Below are 19,762 nucleotides of genomic sequence, written 5' to 3' on the forward strand. Positions count from 1 at the left end.
TTGCTTACCTATAACTGTATCTCTTCGAGTGGTGATCTGTGAAATTCACACATACGGCAGTAATTGCCCTATGTGCGATTTCAGACACCACGAAGAAGAAAAGGCAATATTCAGGGAGTTGAGGAATGGCATCTTTAGGAAGGGATTACTTCAAAGACCCACTTTGCTTCTCTTTACTGCTGAGGTTGAAGAGTCTTTGGCCCTCCAAATATTTTGGACAACAACTCCACAGTTCAGTATCATCAGCCAAACTTCAAGGGGCTGAGTTTCTTACTGTATGTCAAAGCATCTGTATAGTCAACTAGAAAGAACTCTAGAGACTAACAAGGATATTACGTGTTTTTGTGGAATATTTTCCATGTCATCAGATGAATTTATACAGTACATATAATTGGTGTTGGGACTGTACATAGTGCAATCAAAGGGAAATTAAATAAAGTACTATCACTGATCTCTCCCAATTACAGTACTATTGTCTGCATTTCCTTTACTCCCTCTGGTGGCGCAGCGGGTTAAACTGCTGAACTGCTGACCAAAAGGAAACGGGGTGAGCTCCTGCTATTAACCCCAGCTTCTGCCAACCTAGCAGTTCAATAACATGCAAATGTGAGTTGATCAATAGGTACTGCTCTGGTGGGAAGGTATTGGCACTCCATGCAGTCATACCAGCCACATTACCTTGGAGGTATCTACGGACAACGCTGGCTTTTCGGTTTAGAAATGGAGATTAGCATCACCCCCCCCCCCCCCCCCCCCCCAGAGTTCAACACAACTAGACTTAATGTCAAGGAGAAACCTTTATCTTTACTTACTATTACTGATCTCTTTATTTTCTGCATTTCCTTTTCTTTAGACTTAGGTGTCCAAATAGTATTCCAACCGGGCATATTGTGTATATGCATGCTTACAAATAAATGGCAAATTTATTTTTGTACTACAGCTCCCAGCAGCCCCTTATTTCCCATGCTGGCGGGGGATTCTGAGAGTTCCAACACCAAAAGTAAGTTTTGCAAACTGTAGCAGTAACATAGTTATATGATCGGAAGTACTCCTGCAGTCAACAGCAAAGCAGGCTTTTTCATGTGGTCATCCAGTTTTAGAATGTCACCTTGAATGTTTTCTTATAATTTTATAATGTGCATCTTGATAAGGCCAAATGATTAATAAAATCATTTCAGTTTTGGTTTTCTTATCATCATCTTTTGGAACTTTAAATGGTTTGGCAAACCTTTACTCTGTTGTTTTGATACATCCTTGCTAGCCTTTTCAACTACTGTATTGTACCTTGTTGGCTGGAATTACAATACAGTTGTTACATTATTACATAAGTTTCCCGCATTCCAGGTTTTATGGCTCTCATTTGCCTTGAAGCCATTTTAACATGAAATGCAAAGCTGAAATTTATGGAAACACACAAATGTAAACACCATTTCCACACTTTTAAAGAGCAAGTGCAATAATTGGAACACCCATATGTCAAAATACAGTAAACAGGCAGTCTACTATTTTGGGGTTTTTTATATGAAGAAAAAAGTATACAAAATATCAGACTCACTGATCTAGGAAAGAAGGCAGTTTTACTGATATTTATGACTTCTCTAACTCTTTTCAAAGGGGTTTGCAGCCCATCCCAATTTATCTCAAGATCTCTAAGATAAAGATTGCCTGCAGTGTTTAAAGGTCAGTCCTGTCACTGTGTGGACAAAGTTGAGATCCAATTTCCTATCAAAGGGTGAAGGATGATCATTAATATCTATCTTATTCTTACCCTGCTCTTCACCAAGAGGCTTCCATAGCCACCTACAAATATCAAATCTCAAGAAAGTCCTTAGCTCTAAAGTGCCAGGAATGGCTCAAGAAAAATACAGGTTGAGTATCCGAAATATACCGTTTTTGGGGGGGGGGGGGGATTCTGGAATACTTGTATACACAAAATGAGAACCTTGTGGAAAGGTAAAGGTTTCCCCTAGACATTAAGTCCAGTCGTGTCCAACTTTGGGGATTGGTGCTCATCTCCATTTCTAAGCGAAGAGCCGGTGTTGTCCGTAGACACCTCCTAGGTCATGTGGCCAGAATGACTGCATGGAGCGCCGTTACCTTCCTGCTGAAGCAATACCTATTGATCTACTCACATTTGCATGTTTTCAAATTGCAAGTTTGGCAGAAGCTGGGGCTAACAACAAGAGCTCACCCCGTTCAGAGTGTTCAAACTGCCAACCTTCTGGAATCCAAGTCTAAATACAAAATTTATTTGTGCTTTATATATATCTTATACACGCAGCTTGGAGGTAATTTTTATAAACAATATTTTTAATAATTTTGTGTATGAAACAAAATTTGTGTACATTGAGCCATCAGAAAGTGAAGGTACCACTATCTTACCATAAATGTGGAACATTTGGATTTTGGAGAGTTTAAGAATTCCAGATAAGAGTTACTCAGCCTTTTGAATCATTAAGGTTATTTCAGAAACCCTCTGCTACAAAGGATGGATAGGAATTAGTGGTTAAGCAAAGAGGTGGGGAAGGAATAAATCAGACTAAACCAGGATTCTGGGTTATTTCTGCAACTAGTAAATTGAACACGTCACAGAACAGGATTTAAGGTCAATGGAAGGACTGCTATTTCCTCGTCCTCCAGGACCACAACCATATGTAGCTAGTATATATCATCTCAGTTATGGAAAGAAACCTATCTTATTGGAAACTCCATAATCTATTGGAAATAAGTGCACCATAATCTTATCGAAAAGGCAAAAATGATGTCACATTCATTTGGCAAATGTGAATCTCCATGAACCACTTTTCGAAAACCACTAGTCAAGAAAAGCATGACCTTGTTAGAAGTCAACTCTTTGAAGAAGTGATATTCACAAGCATTCATGTAATGGCACACAGGTTACTCAGCTGTTAAACTGACGAACCATGTCTTTAAACTGCCAAGGATAAAGACATGCCACTACAAAAATGGCTGAGGATGTTTTTTCCTTTGAAGTTGAAATTTGCAGTTGCTCTTCTACTCTCCCTTAAAAACCTCTTGTTTAAAATATGCATTCAAAAGACAAAAACAAAGTAGTCTTTTTAAAAAATAACGTGTCTCTTTTACTAACAAACTTCTTGTTCACCATACTAGTCCATAGTCCATTGTCTTTAAGAATAGTTGTACTCACAAAAGTTCATAAGTCATACTTCTCTACTAAAGTTCAATCGGCAACATACATGCATCCACCTCCACTGAGATCTGATGCAAGTCTGATGCACCAAGGAATCTCTCCTAGACCATTCACTCAATAGAAATGTTTGTTGGACTTAGATAAAACTAAGCTGAAAAACTACAATCAGAAGCCAATGTATGCCAATAGCAATCTCAGTTCTCTGTGATTGGTACATATGAATATCACCTTTCTGGTATTGGAGAACCAGAGTTTGGGTGTCCTGCATCACTGCTGCCTCATTCCCCCCATAAATGTCCATACTACAGAGTCAAGAGATCTTAGATCCTGTAATTAATCAATACAAAGAACCATTAACTCCTAGCCCCGAGATAATGGACAAGTTATTTAATATTGATGTCTCTGGTACACTTTCAGAAGGAGATCCTTGTACAGAACAATAGCAATCCAAGTTGTCCATGGCACCAGACAAGCACAAGGAAGTGGAATCAGAAGCCTATGGGGAAACTCCAAAGTTCACGGAAGGAGTTTTAAAATAAATTTAGAAGAAACCTTTGGGCCATGGGAAATATCACTGAGAGTACCGAATGAAGACTAAACACCATCCATGTTCATGAAACGTTGACAAGACATGAGTTGACAAGGTCATGAGTTCGAAGCCAGCCCGGGTCGGAGTGAGCTTCCGACCAATTGTGTAGCTTGTTGTCGACCTTTGCAACCCGAAAGACAGTTGCATCTGTCAAGTAGGAAAAATAGGTACCACCTTTGTGTGGGGAGGTTAAATTAACAAAATTTACAAGGCCATAAAAATACTCCAGCAAAGCACTCCAGTAAAAGCATGCGAGGAATGCAGAAGTACTTCATCAGTGTCGCAGATGGACGATGAAAGCGACAGCTCCCCTGGAGGCCAGGAAAAAAAAAGCTAAATAGCCTCTGACTGTTTGTCTATATCTGTTGTATGTCTTTGGCATTGAATGTTTGCCATATATGTGTACATTAATCCGCCCTGAGTCCGCTGTGGGGTGAGAAGGGTGGAATATAAATACTGTAAATAAATAATAAATAAATTGGAGCAAGGGACCAGAAAACAATTGATTGCAATAAAATTTATTGCCGCTCTCATACTTTTAACTATAATAACTACCTGGCGAGTGCTTCTTCCCAGTCATTACATGAGTTTTACATGTTGAGACCTGCTGTATTTCAAAGTATACATGGCTAAAAACCTAGATCTGTGTGCATATGCATAGATTAATTCTATAAGACCTATACATTCTTAGGATAACATCAGCTAACACCTCCCAACAAAGGATCTCCGCAGGCAGCAATCAGCCAGGCTTTAAAGTTGCAAGGCCACTAAATTTTAATCAAGGTGGTCAATTGCAACATTCACATTTGCCTCAAACAGGAAAGAGTTCCTTCTCCCACGCGGGACATTCCACAGATATATGAACCTCACTTGTCTAATTTCCAGCAGACCTCACAACGTGTTGTCAAAGGCTTTCATGGCCTGCTGTGAGTTTTCCGGGCTGCATAGCCATATTCCAGAAGCATTATCTCCTAATGTTTAACCCACATCTACGGCAGGCATCCTCAGAGGTTTAGGGGAGGAAACCATGAAAATCTTTTACAAAATCTGGCTTCCAGTTTTAAAATTCTCTAAAAATCAAAACAGTAAATAAAGAACAGCACTCAAAAAGCAGGGGAATTCCAGACGAGAATCAATCATGGCCAGCTAACACCTCCCAACAAAGGATTCCCAGGGTAGCAAACAGTCAGGCTTTGAAGCTGCAAGGCCATTAATGCTAAACAAGGCAACCAATTGCAACATTCACAATTACCTCAAGCAGACAAGAGTTCTTTCTCCCACCCCAGCCATCATTCCACAGATATATAAACCCCACTTGTCTAGTTTCCAACAGACCCCTCAACCTCTGAGGGTGTCTGTTATAGATGTGGGCAAAATGTCAGGAGAGGCTGCTTCTGGAGCATAGCCATACAGCCCAGAAAACTCACAGCAACTCAGACCTCACTACTTCTGAGGATGTCTGCCATAGATGTGGGTGAAACATCAGGAGAGAATGCTTCTGGAACATGGCCATACAGCCCAGAAAACTCACAGCAAACCAGTGACTCCGGCCATGAAACCCTTCAACAACACATTCTTAGGATATTTTGCAAAATTTACAGTGCAGTCTTACGCTTATAGAAGGAATTTCTGCTATATTCAATGGGATTTAATCTTGGATAACTGCCTGCAAGGCTGCATCCTTAATCAGATTTCTATCAGTAACCCAACTCCATTCCTGCATACACAGGGCGGTGGGTGAGCACCAACAATTGTAAAATAGCACCTTGGCAAAATGCTGTAAACCAAAATATTTTATCAGAGACATCTACTCTAAAAGCTTGTGTAGAAAATCAAATTGCTCAGGATCCAGCTTTAGATACTGACCACGTGCCACTGGTGTCTGATTTCATTGCATGGATGGCACCTACTTTATTTAATGATCGCAAGATACCATTTGGATGGAGACGCTCTCCACCATAAATAAATACTTAGCCTTGAGCTATTGAATGGCTTTTGAAAACCAGCACTTTGAAATGTGTCCAGAAGACAATGTGGAGCCATGGCAGATCCTGGAATGCTACCATAAGGTAAAGGTTTTCCCCTGACATTAAATCCAGTCATGTCCGACTCTGGGAGTTGGTGTTCATCTCCATTTCTAAGTCAAAGAACTGGCATTGTCCACAGACACCTTCAAGGTCATGTGGCCAGCATGACTGCATGGTGCGTCGTTACCTTCCCGCCGGAGCAGTACCTATTATTGATTGACTCACATTTGCATGTTTTCGAACTGCTAAGTTGGCAGAAGCTGGGGCTAACAGTGGGAGGTCAGCCCGGTCAGCAAATTCAGCAGCTCAGCGCTTTAACCCACTGTGTTACTGGGGGCTCCTTGTACATAACATGCTCTAGGCAACACAATTTTCATCGCACAACAGATAATCATAGCCAAGGGAAGCTTCTGGAAATCCATCCACAGAAATCCTGTATCGAGCGTGCCACTTTCTGGAATGTAGTTAGAGATCTGAAGAAGCGACAGAGATGGCAGAAGGGAAGACGTGAATGGCATCCATTGAGCACCAATGTACAGCATTGCTCCTGCTTAGTGATGTGTAACCATTAAACAGAAGGCACAGCAGAAATGCCAGGGGGTTGGGTGGGAGAAAGACCATCAGAGCTTAATGAGGTTGGGAAATGCAACATAAAGCACAGTTTTCTGAAGGACAGAAGCCACAGCAGATATTTAACCCCTTCTTTGCTTTGAGCGGACAATGTCATCTTCGTCAACTGTGCACTAATCCCATAAGGACTAGTAGCATGATTTGGTTTCAGAGCAACGGAGGAGTTGGCAGGATCCGATGTGCTTTTTGAAATATGCCAAGCCACATGATTGCATATGACACAGCAGAATCATGATAATGGACGGCGCATGAGACAGGGAAAAAGGTTCTGCCAAGCTGCCACCTGCTCTTCACTCTCCTTTGAAGTTGACTATTTATACAGGGACGTGACGAGGATTGGGTGACATTTCAGAAAGCGCCTTCCACAACAGAATTGCATGTATTTCTCGTGATGTGTTTGTGGAAGGCGAGGGCAGCCTCCTTGGGCTCAATTCCAGAGGGAGCACGCAAGGCACGTGTTCAAACCGTGGGGAGAACTTTAACCTCAAAGGGGTCATGTCCTTACAACTGAACACTGGGACGGATCATGATCAGCAAATATCCAGAGTGAGGAGGAATCCCTGGTGAGGCTCCCTTACCCCATCCTGATGCAAGTGGAACAGGGCCCCTTTCAGCACTCTGACATATTTCCTGGCCCCAATCACATTGTAATTATAGGGGAAACAGCCTAAAATAGGTCCTATCAGAATCATGGTGCCTTAAGCAAGACCTATCCTGGAGACACTTGGCAGCTGAATCTGTCACCAGAGGGCACACTGGATGATCCCTGGCAAACTGCCCCATTTGACAGCATTGGAAATGCTCAGCAGAAGTCCGGTTTGGAAGAGACAACTGAGCAAGGCAAAGCTACAACTCCCAAAATGTTCTCCATCAGGATAGGAGGTGCAATCCCCCAACAGTATATTTTCCAAACTCTAGATCAGTGGTTCTCAACCTTCCTAATGGTGTGACACCTTAATACAGTTCCTCATGTTGTGGTGACCCCCAACCATAACATTATTTAAACCAGTAAGGTCTGATAAGGAAATATGTGGGAGAATGCAGAACCAGACCATCTTCCTAGATGGTTCTTAGAGGCTAAGTCAGGCATGGGCAAACTTTGGCCCTCCAGGAGTTTTAGACTTCAACTCCCACAATTCCTAACAGCCATTAGGAATTGTGGGAGTTGAAGTCCAAAACACCAGGAGGGCCAAAGTTTATCCATTCCTGGGCTAAGTCATTTTTCTAAAAGAATGACACAACTTTGAACACAAAGGCCTACTACACCAGTATTTCTCAACCTTCCTAATGCTGCAACTCCTTAATACAGTTCCTCATGTTATGGTGACCCCAACCATAAAATTATTTTTGTTGCTATTTCAGAACTGTAATTTTGCTACTGTTATGAATCGTAATGTAAATATCTGATATGCAGGATGTGTTTTCATTCACTGGACCAAATTTGGCACAAATACCCGATACTCCCAAATTTGAATACTGGTGGGGTTGGGGCAGATTAATTTTGTCATTTGGGAGCTGTAGTTGCTGAGATTTATCATTAACCTACAATCAAAGAGCATTCTGAACTCCACCAACAATGGAATTGAACCAAACTTGGCACACAGAACTCCCATGACCAACAGAAAATACTGGAAGGGTTTGGTGGGCATTGATTTTTGGAGTTGTAGTTCACCTACATCCAGAAAGCACTCTGGACTCAAACAATTATGGGTTTGGACCAAACTTCGTACAAATACTCCATATGCCCAAATGTGAACACTGGTGGAGTTTAGGGAAAATAGACCTTGACATTTGGGAGTTGTAGTTGCTGGGATTTATAGTACACCTAAAATCAAAGAGCATTCTGAACCCCACCAATGATAGAATTGGGCCTAACTTTCCACACAGAACCCCCATGACCAACAGAAAATGCTGTGTTTTCCTATGGTCTTTTGACTACCCCTCTTACATCCCCTCATGACCCTCCCCCAGGGTCCCGACCCCAGGTTGCGAAACACTGCTCTAGAATAAAAAGTTAAACCCCTCCCTTAGACCCTCTGTAGGTGTTCATAATTTGAGATTACTAACATACAAGTGGAGGAGCCAAGCTAAGACTGTCTCTGTCAGAAATATTAAAAATTAACTAGGTATTTTTAATTACAAAAATGTGAGTCAAGCACTGAAAGGGTTAAATGGATGTAATCACTCAGAAAAAGCAGCAGTTCTATATAAGCAGGTGTGCCTGTAGCTTAGTAGACGTCAGTTTGAGGTAAACCTCAGTGGGAGAAAGGTCTCAGTCTGTGAGAAGGCTTCACAGTGTGAGGTAGGCCTCAGTCTGTGAGAAGCTTCAGTGAGAGGAAGCCCTAGATTGAAAGCTTCGTGTGTAAAGGCTCATGCGTAAAGCTTCAGTATAAAGGCTGCTGCGTGTAAAAAGTTACTCTGTGAAGCTCCAGTATAAGTTCGTTGTGAGAAGAGGCTCTCTGAGAGCGAAGCTGTTTATCTGCATGAGAAAGAAGCCCAGCATGGAAGCAAAGAAGGAAGTATAAAGGATTTTATTAGTGTTGTGGAAACTTTGTTCTTGTGAATAGTGCAACTATATTATTTTACTACAAAGAAAAGTCTCCTATGGAAGAGAAACATTGGTCTGTGTGTTTTTGTTCTTTTTATCACTTTGGGCTACCGGTGCTGGGTCACGCCGCTGCTAATAAGTTACTCTGCTGTATATTTATGGGAAGGGTCTTTTGTTAATAAGCCCACTCGCCCAACAGTCTCCAGGTGGTGCGCAACTTTCTGAGGATAGCCTATCCATGCGCGTTCTCTATGTAATTTTGGGTTTGTGTTCTGTTTTGTTTTTGTTTTTTTGGACTGCAAATTGTGCAGAGACCTTCCACCGACAAAGGATGCAATTACACTTAACACTACTTTAATTGGCATGGCTCAACACACTGCAAAAGAACAAGTTGTAAGGATCACCGTATATAAAAGCAATAAACATATATAATTCAGTATCCCATCACATTCTCTGTGTGGTCAAGAAAGAGAACTGAACAGTAGGGGTATATTTACCCCGCTCAATGCTATGTAATTATGGGAGTTGTCATTTTACAAGGGCCATAAGATTCTCTGTTAGATGGTGTCTAATCAAACATCCATCCCAAGATTCCATAGCATTGGCAATTAAAGTGGTGTCAAACTGCATTAATTTTACAGTGCAGATGAAACCAGAGAGAGGTTTTTCCTTTTAGAAAAGCACCCATCAAGCAGACAGGGTAACTGAAATGTAAATAAGGAGGCAGACATAGGGTGCTTCCAGATAAGCCCTATATCCCAGGATCTGATCCCAGGTTTGCTGTTTATCCCAGATTATCTGCCGGTGGGGACTCATATAATCCAGTTTAAAGAAGAAAACTTCGGTTCAGATCCTGGGATATTGGGACTGTATGGAAGGCCCCATAGTATACTTCTCTTCCCTGTGAATATACAGTCAGCCCTCCGTATCCACAAGTTCAGCCATCCATGGATTGAAGGGGTTTTTTTAATCCCTAAAGCAAACCTTGATTTTTTTTGTCTTTTTATATAAGGAATACCTTTTTACTTTGCCATTATACATAATGGGTCTTAAGCATCCATTAATATTGCATTTACGAGGAGTTCTGGAACTACTCCACAGTGGATACCAAGAGTCCACTGTATATCAGACATAAAACTAAGAAATCCTGGCCCCATAATCTTTTGCTCCCAACTTTCATTTGCGGAGAAAATTAAGAATCACAGCTGCTAAGAATGCTCTGGCTCCATCTGGTTCCCTGTACAACTCAACTAGTTGCACCCAACACTCCTGTTCTCCAGGAACCAGTCTTTCCCTGTTCTAAGCCAGTAAGGTCTGATAAGAAAACATGTGGGAGAATGCAGACCCAGACCATCTTCCTAAATGGTTCTTGGAGGCTAAGTCAGGCATGGGGCACAACTTTGAGCACAAAGACTGACACCAGTGTTTCTTAACCTTCCTAATGCCGTGACCCCTTCTTTATTTATTTATTTTATTTCGGGCATTTTTACCCCGGCCTTCTCAACCCCCTAGGGGACTCAGGGCGGCTTCCAGCCGGCACATACCCTTAATATAGTTCCTCATGTTGTGGTGACCCCCAACCATAAAATTATTTTTGTTGCTGTAAATTTAAACTGTAAATTAACTACTGTTATGAATTGTAATGTAAATATCTGATATGCAGGGTGTCTTTTCATTCACTGGACCAAATCTGGCACAAATACACGATATGCCCAAATGTCCACATCCATCATTGTTTGAGTCCACAGTGCTCTCAACCCCTTCCATTATTTTCTGTTGGAGTTCTGTGTGCCAAGTTTGGTTCAATTCCATTGTTGGCGGAGTTCAGAGTGCTCTTTGATTGTAGGTGAACTACAAATCCCAGCAACAACAACTCCCAAATGACAAAATCAATTTTTTGAGTGATGATCACTTGTTGGCCTGATAGGCATATTGTGTCCAAATCTGGTGTCAATTTGCCCAGTGGTTTTTGAGTTATGTTAATCCCACAAACGAACATTACATTTTTATTTTTATAGACTAGCTGTACCCTGCCACACGTTGCTGTGGCCCAGTCTGTGTATATGTGTTTTGTGCGTGTGTGTTTGTGTGTGTGTGTATATATATAATGTATATGTGTATGTTTGTGTATATATGTGGTTTTGTGCATGCATTGTAATGTATTCTCTCTTTTTTTTTTTTGCTTTCTAAGTCTCTTTCACTGTGATTTTCAGTGTTTTTATCAGTGATGGTCACTTCTTGGCCTGATAGGTGTATTGTGTCAATTCGCCCAGTGGTTTTTGAGTTATGTTAATCCCACAAATGAACATTACATGTTTATTTATATAGAAGCTGGGGAAAATGGAAGGAAAAAGGAAGAGGGGCCGACTAAGGGCAAGATGGATGGATGGTATCCTTGAAGTGACCAGCTTGACCTTGAAGGAGCTGGGGGTGGTGACGGCCGACAGGGAGCTCTGGCGTGGGCTGGTTCATGAGGTCACGAAGAGTTGGAAGCGACTGAACAAATAAACAACAACATTGGAATTTTGGGATTTGTGAAATACTTACTCTTCTCTGTCAGAGAATTCCATACCATCGCAAACTACAAACCCCAGCATTCCATATTGTGGAATTATGGCAGTTAAAGTGGTATCAAGCTGCGAGAATCCTTTAGTGTGGAATGTCTCCAAGAAAATACTTTTTTGGACCTGAAATCGCAACCTACCTTTATTGGCCACCTCCCAAGCCACCTCAAAGAGGACGGCATTCTCCAAGTCAAGTTCATCATCCCAGTCCTCTAAGCCCGTCAGGGAGGTCACCGAGAGGCTGCGGGCCAGCGGCATGGCAGGGCTGAAGACAGCAGAGACAAGGCAGGGATGGGGAGGTCAGCGGCTCAGGGTTTCGCCTGGAGAAAGAGGAAAGTGAATCATTCCAAAAGCTGTGACATTCCCCAGAATCACCATGCTAGGTTGGAATATCAGACACCCCTGGGGCCTTTGCTCCAAGCTATCTTGTCTCATGGAAATAAAATGCCATTCTCCTTAGCATACCTCCAGTCCTTTTCTTCTCCCAATCCTCAAAATACTTGTAGGATTACATTCTACTGGGTCAGAAATCCCAGAATTCCATGGTGGTCCATGACCCACAAATTGCTCTAATTTTGCAGTGTGGATTCAGCCTTAGGCTGCTGTTTTATATTCTTATGTTTTATTTAATTGTGTTTTTAATCTGGTTTGTTATATTTTATTATGCTTTTATTTTAATTGTGCTTTTGCCTTAATAGATTGTTTTGTATTTATGTCTTGTGGCTATTTTGTCCCATATGTAAGCCGACCCAAGTCCCTTTGGGAATAAAGTTATTATAAGTTGGGTTGTTGCGTGTTTTCTGGGCTAAATAATAATAATAATAATAATAATAATAATAATCTTTATTTATACCCCGCCACCATCTCCCTGATGGGGACTCGGAGCGGCTTACATGGGGCCAAGCCCGGACAACATATTACAGCAAAAATAAAACCAAAACATAAACAACAAGCAACATAATCAAAATTACATGACAAAAAGAAAAGAAATGGCCATGCTCCAGAAGCATTATCTCTTGATATTTCACCTGCATCTATGGCAGGCATCCTCGGAGATTATGAGGTCTTATAAAATTATTATCTACACTGTCAAGCAAGCAAGGGTCCAAAAGTGGCAGGCTAAAACCCAGAACCTCAATCCATGGCTAATACCAAATGAGAGACGCCCTTCTGGGCACACACAAGACTGGGCAACTTGGAAAGCACTGAACAGCCTGCGCTCCAGCACTACAAAGTGGAGTCCACGACATGTAAGTGTAGAGAAGAGCAAACCACAGACCACCCATTACAATGCAGTCTGAGCCCTGCCACATGCACAATGGAGGACTTTCTTATAGCAACACCAGAGGCACTCCAAGTGGCCAGCTTCTGGTCAAAAGATATTTAATATAATGCCAAGTTTTCAAACTTTGTGGGGGGGTTTTGTGTTTGTTTTTTTAAATACATTACAACTGTACCCTTGGTTCACTCCTGATATGATAAATAAATAAATAAAATATATACTGTCGTATAACCCAGTTTCAGAAAGGTTAATTGCATTTAACTGGATTATGAGTCCACACTGCCATGTAATGCAGACCAATGCAGTTAATCTGCATTCTGAAACTGGATTGTATGGCAGTGTAGGTTCAGCCCCAATGCAATGGAATCATGATAGGATTATTTGGCCCCTTCTACACTGCCATATAAAATCCAGATTATCTACTTTGTATATGGCAGTATAGACTCATATTATCCAGTTCAAAGCAGTTAATGTAGATTTTTTTTATTGTCAGAGTGAACTGAGAATATACTGCAAGTCACTTCTGGTGGGAAAGAATAGGCCGTCTGCAAGAACATTGCCCAGGGGACGCCAGATGTGTTACCATCCTGTGGGAGGCTTCTCTCATGTCCCCGCATGGGAAGCTGGGGCTGACAGAGAGAGAATCCGTGCTAATGAGTGCCGGTGACTCATCAAACTACAGAATTCAATATCATTAAGACATGGCAGTTGAACCGCTGTCAAACTGCACTAACTCTACAGTGCGGATGCATCCCGTCAACATCCTTCCAGCTTTCTCCTTTTCCCTTCTCAGCTCCCAGTGGTGCATTCGGTTAAACCCTTGTGCTGGCAGGACTGCTGACCAGAAGGTTGAATCTGGGCAGTTTGAATCCAGGGAGTGGGGTGAGCTCCCATTTGTCAGCTCCAGCTTCTCACGCGGGAACACAAGAGAAGCCTCCCACAGGATGGTAAAACATCTGGGCATCCCTTGGGTTACGTCCTTGCTCACGGCCAATTGTCTCACACCAGAAGCGACTTGCAGTTTCTCAAGTCGCTCCTGATATTAAAAAAAATATCTTCAAAACACTTGGAAAATATTGGTTCAAGCTTTTTCTTCCAGCCCACAATTATACTCCAATCTTTCCCTGTCTTCCAGAAAACCCTGGAGTCTTCTTTCTCCCTCCTCCCTTACATCTTTTTGGAAGATAGCACTTAAGTCTTGAGTAGCAGCAACAGCTGTGGTTGGGAAGATGGGGAGGAGGAGAAGAAGGGTAAAGGGAGATAATATGCAACACAACCTGAAGATTTCCAAACATCAAATGACAGAAATCAAAAATGAGAAGGACAAAATTGAAATTATAAAGTGGGAAAGCAGGTTTCTATATTATTTTTTTAATAGAGGAGGAACTGATTTGGGTTATGGATCCATAGAAAGGAAGTAAATAGTAAAGTTCCTGCAAGAAGAGAAGGAGACAGGGCGAATATAAAGCTATATCACAGGCATGGGCAAACTTGGGCCCTCCGGGTGTTTTGGACTTCAACTCCCACAATTCCTAACAGCCTACCGGCTGTTAGGAATTGTGGGAGTTGAAGTCCAAAACACCCGGAGGGCCCAAGTTTGCCCATGCCTGAGTTATCTGGAGCAAATCAAATATATTAAATGTGGTATTTTATGGAAAACTATTAGAAGATATAAATATTTAAAATAAAATAAATAAATAAGAGGGAAGGGATAAGGGAAATACATTTTGGAGAAGTGCAGCATTAAAATCTAAAATTTTATGGGAAATGGGTGGAAGAGGAAAGGGAGGAAATGGACCTGGGAGGCTTTAAAGAGTTAGGAATGGTGCATTGCAGAATCAGAAAGGCAGGAGAATCCGGATTCATTGAGAAGTCCGGTTGCACTTACCTCTCTGCAGCTGAGAACAAAACTAGGCTCTCAGTTTGCACTCCCCACCAGCCCCAGGCTCACAGGCCCCGCCCACTCAAGGGGCGTGGCCTAGAGGAAACCCACTCCCCTCCCTCCCTCCCCATCTTCTTCCCATTAGGTGAGCAGGGCTTTCTCTTTTCCTCCATTTCCCTCCCTTATTGGCTCTCCTTCTTGATTGGCTGGAGGGAATGAATAACTCCCATAAAGGAGTCAGATCACGGAAGGGAAAAGCAAAAGGAAGGAGGAGGAGGTTGGTGCAAGGTCTTAAAGGGGAACTATCAGGTGCAATTTCCAGGAAGGAAGATGGGGTTTTGGGGGGAGGAGTGGAGGACAGAAGAACGGTGTAATAATAATAATAACAACAACAATTTAAAGATCAAACTGCAAAGACTCTGGCACAAGCCAGTAAAGGTGATCCCAGTGGTGATCGGCACACTGGGTGCAGTGCCTAAAGACCTTGGCCTGCACTTAAACACAATCGGTGCTAACAAGATTACCATCTACCAGCTGCAGAAGGCCACCTTATTGGGATCTGCATGCATTATTCGGCGATACATCACACAGTCCTAGACACTTGGGAAATGTCCGACATGTGATCCAATTCAACAACCAGTAGAGTGTCTGCTGTGGACTCATCTTGTTGTGTTTCAAATAATAATAATAAAGATCTCGTTTGCTGTGACACACGGTGATTTTGTGACAGCAACATAATAATAAAAATATTGAATAATAATAAAGATCTAACTGCAAAGACTCTGGCATAAGCCAGTCAAGGTGGCCCCAGCGGTGATCGGCACACTGGGATCAGTGCCTAAAGACCTTGGCCTGCACTTAAACACAATCGGCACTGATAAAATTACCATCTGCCAGCTGCAGAAGGCCACCTTACTGGGATCTGCACGCATTATTCACTGATACATCACACAGTCCTAGATACTTGGGAAGTGTCCAACATGTGATCCAATACAACAACCAGCAGAGTGTCTGCTGTGGACTCATCTTGTTGTGTTTCTAATAATTATATAGATCTCATTTGCTGTGACATACTGTGTTTTTATGTCAGTAACATAATAATAATAATAATAATAATAATAATAATAAATCGAACTGCAAAGACTCTGGCACAAGCCAGTCAAGGTGGCCCCAGTGGTGATCGGCACACTGGGTGCAGTGCCTAAAGACCTTGGCCTGCACTTAAACACAATCAGTGCTGACAAAATTACCATCCGCCAGCTGCAAAAGGCCACCTTACTGGGATCTGCATGCATTATTTGCTGATACATCACACAGTCCTAGACACTTGGGAAGTGTCCGACGTGTGATCCAATACAACAGTCAGCAGAGTGTCTGCTGTGGACTCATCTTGTTGTGTTTCAAATAATAATAATAAATAAATAAATCATGAAATTATTATTATTATTAACTTTATTTGTACCCCGCTAACATCTCCCGAAGGACTCGTGTGGCTTACAAAGGACAAGGCCCTCAATAAAACAACAGCATAACAAATACAACAATAAAACTCATAAAGCAAACCAATAAACATTAAAGCAATAACAATAGAACATTAAAACGATTGCATCAAGTGCCTAGACACCATCAGCATTTGTAAAAATGTTGGCACTTTTATTGAAAATATGATAAAGCACTGGAAAACTGAACTGTTTGTTGGAAATGAAAACTACGTACTTGTCAACATCAGGAAAGGAATCCTCCAGGGAGACTCATTGTCCCCACTGCTATTCATCATTGCCATGATCCCTCTGTCAACAACCTTACAAAAAACAAACCTGGGCTATCAAACATCTAAGAAATCTCACAAAATTTCACATCTGCTGTACATGGATGACCTGAAACTATATGGGAAAACTGAAACTGAAATCCACTCTCTGACTAATACTGTCCGAACCTTTAGCACTGATATCAACATGGAGTTTGGTTTGGACAAATGTTTGACACTGGCACTGAAGAAGGAAAAAATCATTGAAAGTGAGGGCATAAATATGCCCATTGGCCAAGCAATCAAGTGTCACCAGCCAGAGGCCTATAAATATATGGGCATACTACAGCTGGACAACATCAAACATGAACATGCGAAAACTGTGGTCAGCAAAGAATACATTCAAAGGGTCAGAAAAATTCTCAAAAGCAAGCTCAATGGAGGCAACACCATCAAGGCCATAAACACTTGGACCATGCCTGTCATAAGATACACTGCTGGTATCATAAACTGGATGCAGGCAATTTGGAAAAACAAGAAAACTCATGACCATTCATAATTCACTGCACCCTCACAGTGATGCTGACTGGCTCTATCTGCCTAGAAATTCTGGTGGCAGAGGACTTTTACAAGTAAAACAAGCAGTTGAAGAAGAAAAACATGCCCTGGCAGAATATGTCAAGGAAAGCCAGGAACCTGTTGTAATTGAAGTCAATAATCGGAAACTTCTCAAAGCACAGCAGACTATGAACCAGTACAAGAAATCTGCACTCCAAACTAGAGCTGACAGCTGGCACAACAAAGCATTGCATGGGAAGTTCCTTGACAAAATTGAAGGAAAAATTGATAAGGAGAAGACCTGGTTGTGGCTGAAGAAGGAGACAGAAGGCCTGATTCTTGCAGCCCAGGAGCAAGCCATCAGAAGAAATTCAATTAAGGCCAGAATTGAAAAATCAGCTGTTGACCCAAAATGCAGTCTGTGCAAGGAAGCTGATGAAACCATTGAGTATATCCTCAGCTGCTGCCAGAAAATCGTACAGACGGACTACAAACAAAGACACAACTCTCAGATGATTCACTGGAACTTGTGTCACAAGTACCAACTGCCAGCAGTAAAGAATTGGTGGGATCATAAACCCGCAAAGGTCGTGCAACATGAACATGCAAAAATACTGTGGGACTTTCAAATCTAGACTGACAATGTTTTGGAACACAATACACCAGACATCACGATTGTGGAAAAGAAAAATGTCAGGATTATTGATGTCGCCATACCAGGTGAAAAACAACAGGAAAAACTCAGCCGCTATCAAGACCTCAAAATCGAACTGCAAAGGCTCTGGCATAAACTAGTACAGGTGGTCCCAGTGGTCATTGGCGCACTGGGTGCTGTGCCAAAAAATCTCAGCTGGCATTTGGAAACAATAAACATTGACAAAATCACCATCTGTCAACTGCAAAAGGCCACCTTACTTGGATCTGTGCGCATCATTCGAAAATACATCACACAGCCCTAGACCCTTGGGAAGTGTTTGACTTATGATTTTGTGATACGAAATCCAGCATATGGATCTCGTTTGCTGTGACATACTGCGCCTTTGTGTCAATAATAATAATAATAATGCTTTTATGATATGCCAGTCTGATTCCTCTTCAGAAGAGATAAAGTGGGGTGTAAATAATGATGATGATGATGATAATAATAATAATAATAATATCAATCAGTTAAATAAAATTGAAATAAATACACAAATAAAATGGAAAGAATCGTTAAATGAATAAATACATTTAACCAAATTGATTTTAAATAAAGTAAATGAAGCAAACTAATAAAAATTGTAGAGTGATGGCAAACTACAGCTCCCAATAGGATCCCATAGCATGGAGCCAAGGAAGTTAAAGTGGGTTTAAACTTCATTCATTCTGCATTGTACATGCATTCTCCAGTGCCTTAGGGGGTGCATCTACACTGTAGAAGGAATGCAGTCTGACACCACTTTAATGACCTGGCTCCATGCTATGGGATCCTATTGGAAGTTGTAGTTTAGTGAAGCACCAGCACTCTTTGGTATCAAATTTGATTGATTCTAGTGCAGGCATGGACAAACCTCGACCCTCCAGGTGTTTTGGACTTCAACTCCCAGAATTCCTAACAGCCGGTAGGCTGTTAGGAATTTTGGGAGTTGAAGTCCAAAACACCTGGAGGGTCGAAGTTTGCCTGTGCCTTTTCTAGTGTATAGATCTCTTTTTCTCACCTCCTTCCTGTTCTCTATAGAGTCGGACGTGAGTCTAGGCACATAGACGAATTTCACCACTGCAACTTAAAATTCTCAATGGTATCTCGACTGAACCAATGAGCTTTCAAGAGAGAATTCTGGGTTTGTGAATGGCACACCCACTTTGTCCTTACTAGGAGAGCTCTGGCTGGAAATTATCCAATGAGGCTTTAGGATTTTTTTTATTGACAGGCAATCTATCCAATAGCTGATCGCACAAGCAGAAAAGGCTGTTCTTCGTCGCTGAGTGACGTCATGCCCTTCCATATAACATTTGACCTTGGCAATGAATGAACACAAACCAATGAAATAAATTACTGTCCTTTCCAAATTCGGATTGACATGTTTGTCTGCCAATACAGATTTGTCAATAATTTATCCTAAATGATGGATATGCCATTCAGCCAATAAGGAAATGAAGGCTTTTTAATGACACTAAGTGAATACTATCAATGGGGGTAAAAAAAAAAGATTGATAGGTGATGAGTGTACACTGTAGACTTAATGCAGTTTGATACCGCTTCAACTCCCACGTCTCAATTATATGGAAATTTGGGCTTTGTAGTTTTCGGCATTTCTCTGCCTTCAGCATGTTAGGCCCCTTGTATAGTCCCAAATAAAATCCAGATTATCTGCTTTGAAGTGGATTATATGTCAGTGTAGAGTCATATAATTCCATTCAAAGCAGGTAATTCAGATAATCTGCTTTGAACTGGATTATATATCAGTGTAGACTCACATAATCCCATTCAAAGCAGATAATTCGGATTATCTGCGTTGAACAGGATTATATGACAGTGTAGACTCGTATAATCCGATTGAAAGCAGGTAACTTGGATAATCTGCTTTGAACAGGATTATATGTCAGTGTAGACTCATATAATCCCATTCAAAGCAAATAATTCAGATAATCTGCTTTGAACTGGATTATATGTCAGTGTAGACTCATATAAACCGATTCAAAGCAGATAATCCGGATTATCTGCGTTGAACAGGATTATATGAGTCTACACTGACATATAATCCCGTTCAAAGCAGGCAATTC

General features: G+C 41.5%; 1 protein-coding gene across 2 annotated transcripts in view; it reads right to left on the reverse strand.

Moving 5' to 3' along the window:
* The window catches only part of GYS1 (glycogen synthase 1), a 44,473-nt gene extending 25,684 nt beyond the window's left edge, over nt 1-18,789 (reverse strand). The window contains exons 1-2 of one of the 2 annotated variants that reach the window (XM_060780505.2): nt 18,697-18,789; nt 11,671-11,850 (exon numbers count right to left, since the gene is read on the reverse strand). In XM_060780505.2, coding sequence (XP_060636488.1) covers nt 11,671-11,788 — 118 coding nt within the window. In that variant the 5' untranslated portion in view covers nt 11,789-11,850; nt 18,697-18,789. Of the gene's footprint in view, nt 1-11,670; nt 11,851-14,700; nt 14,789-18,696 lie in introns of those variants that run through there. The other variant, XM_060780506.2, reaches the window with a different exon arrangement.
* Nucleotides 18,790-19,762: the final 973 nt, after the last annotated feature.

Source organism: Anolis sagrei, chromosome 6 (genome assembly GCF_037176765.1).
Source record: "Anolis sagrei isolate rAnoSag1 chromosome 6, rAnoSag1.mat, whole genome shotgun sequence".
NCBI lineage: Eukaryota > Metazoa > Chordata > Lepidosauria > Squamata > Dactyloidae > Anolis > Anolis sagrei.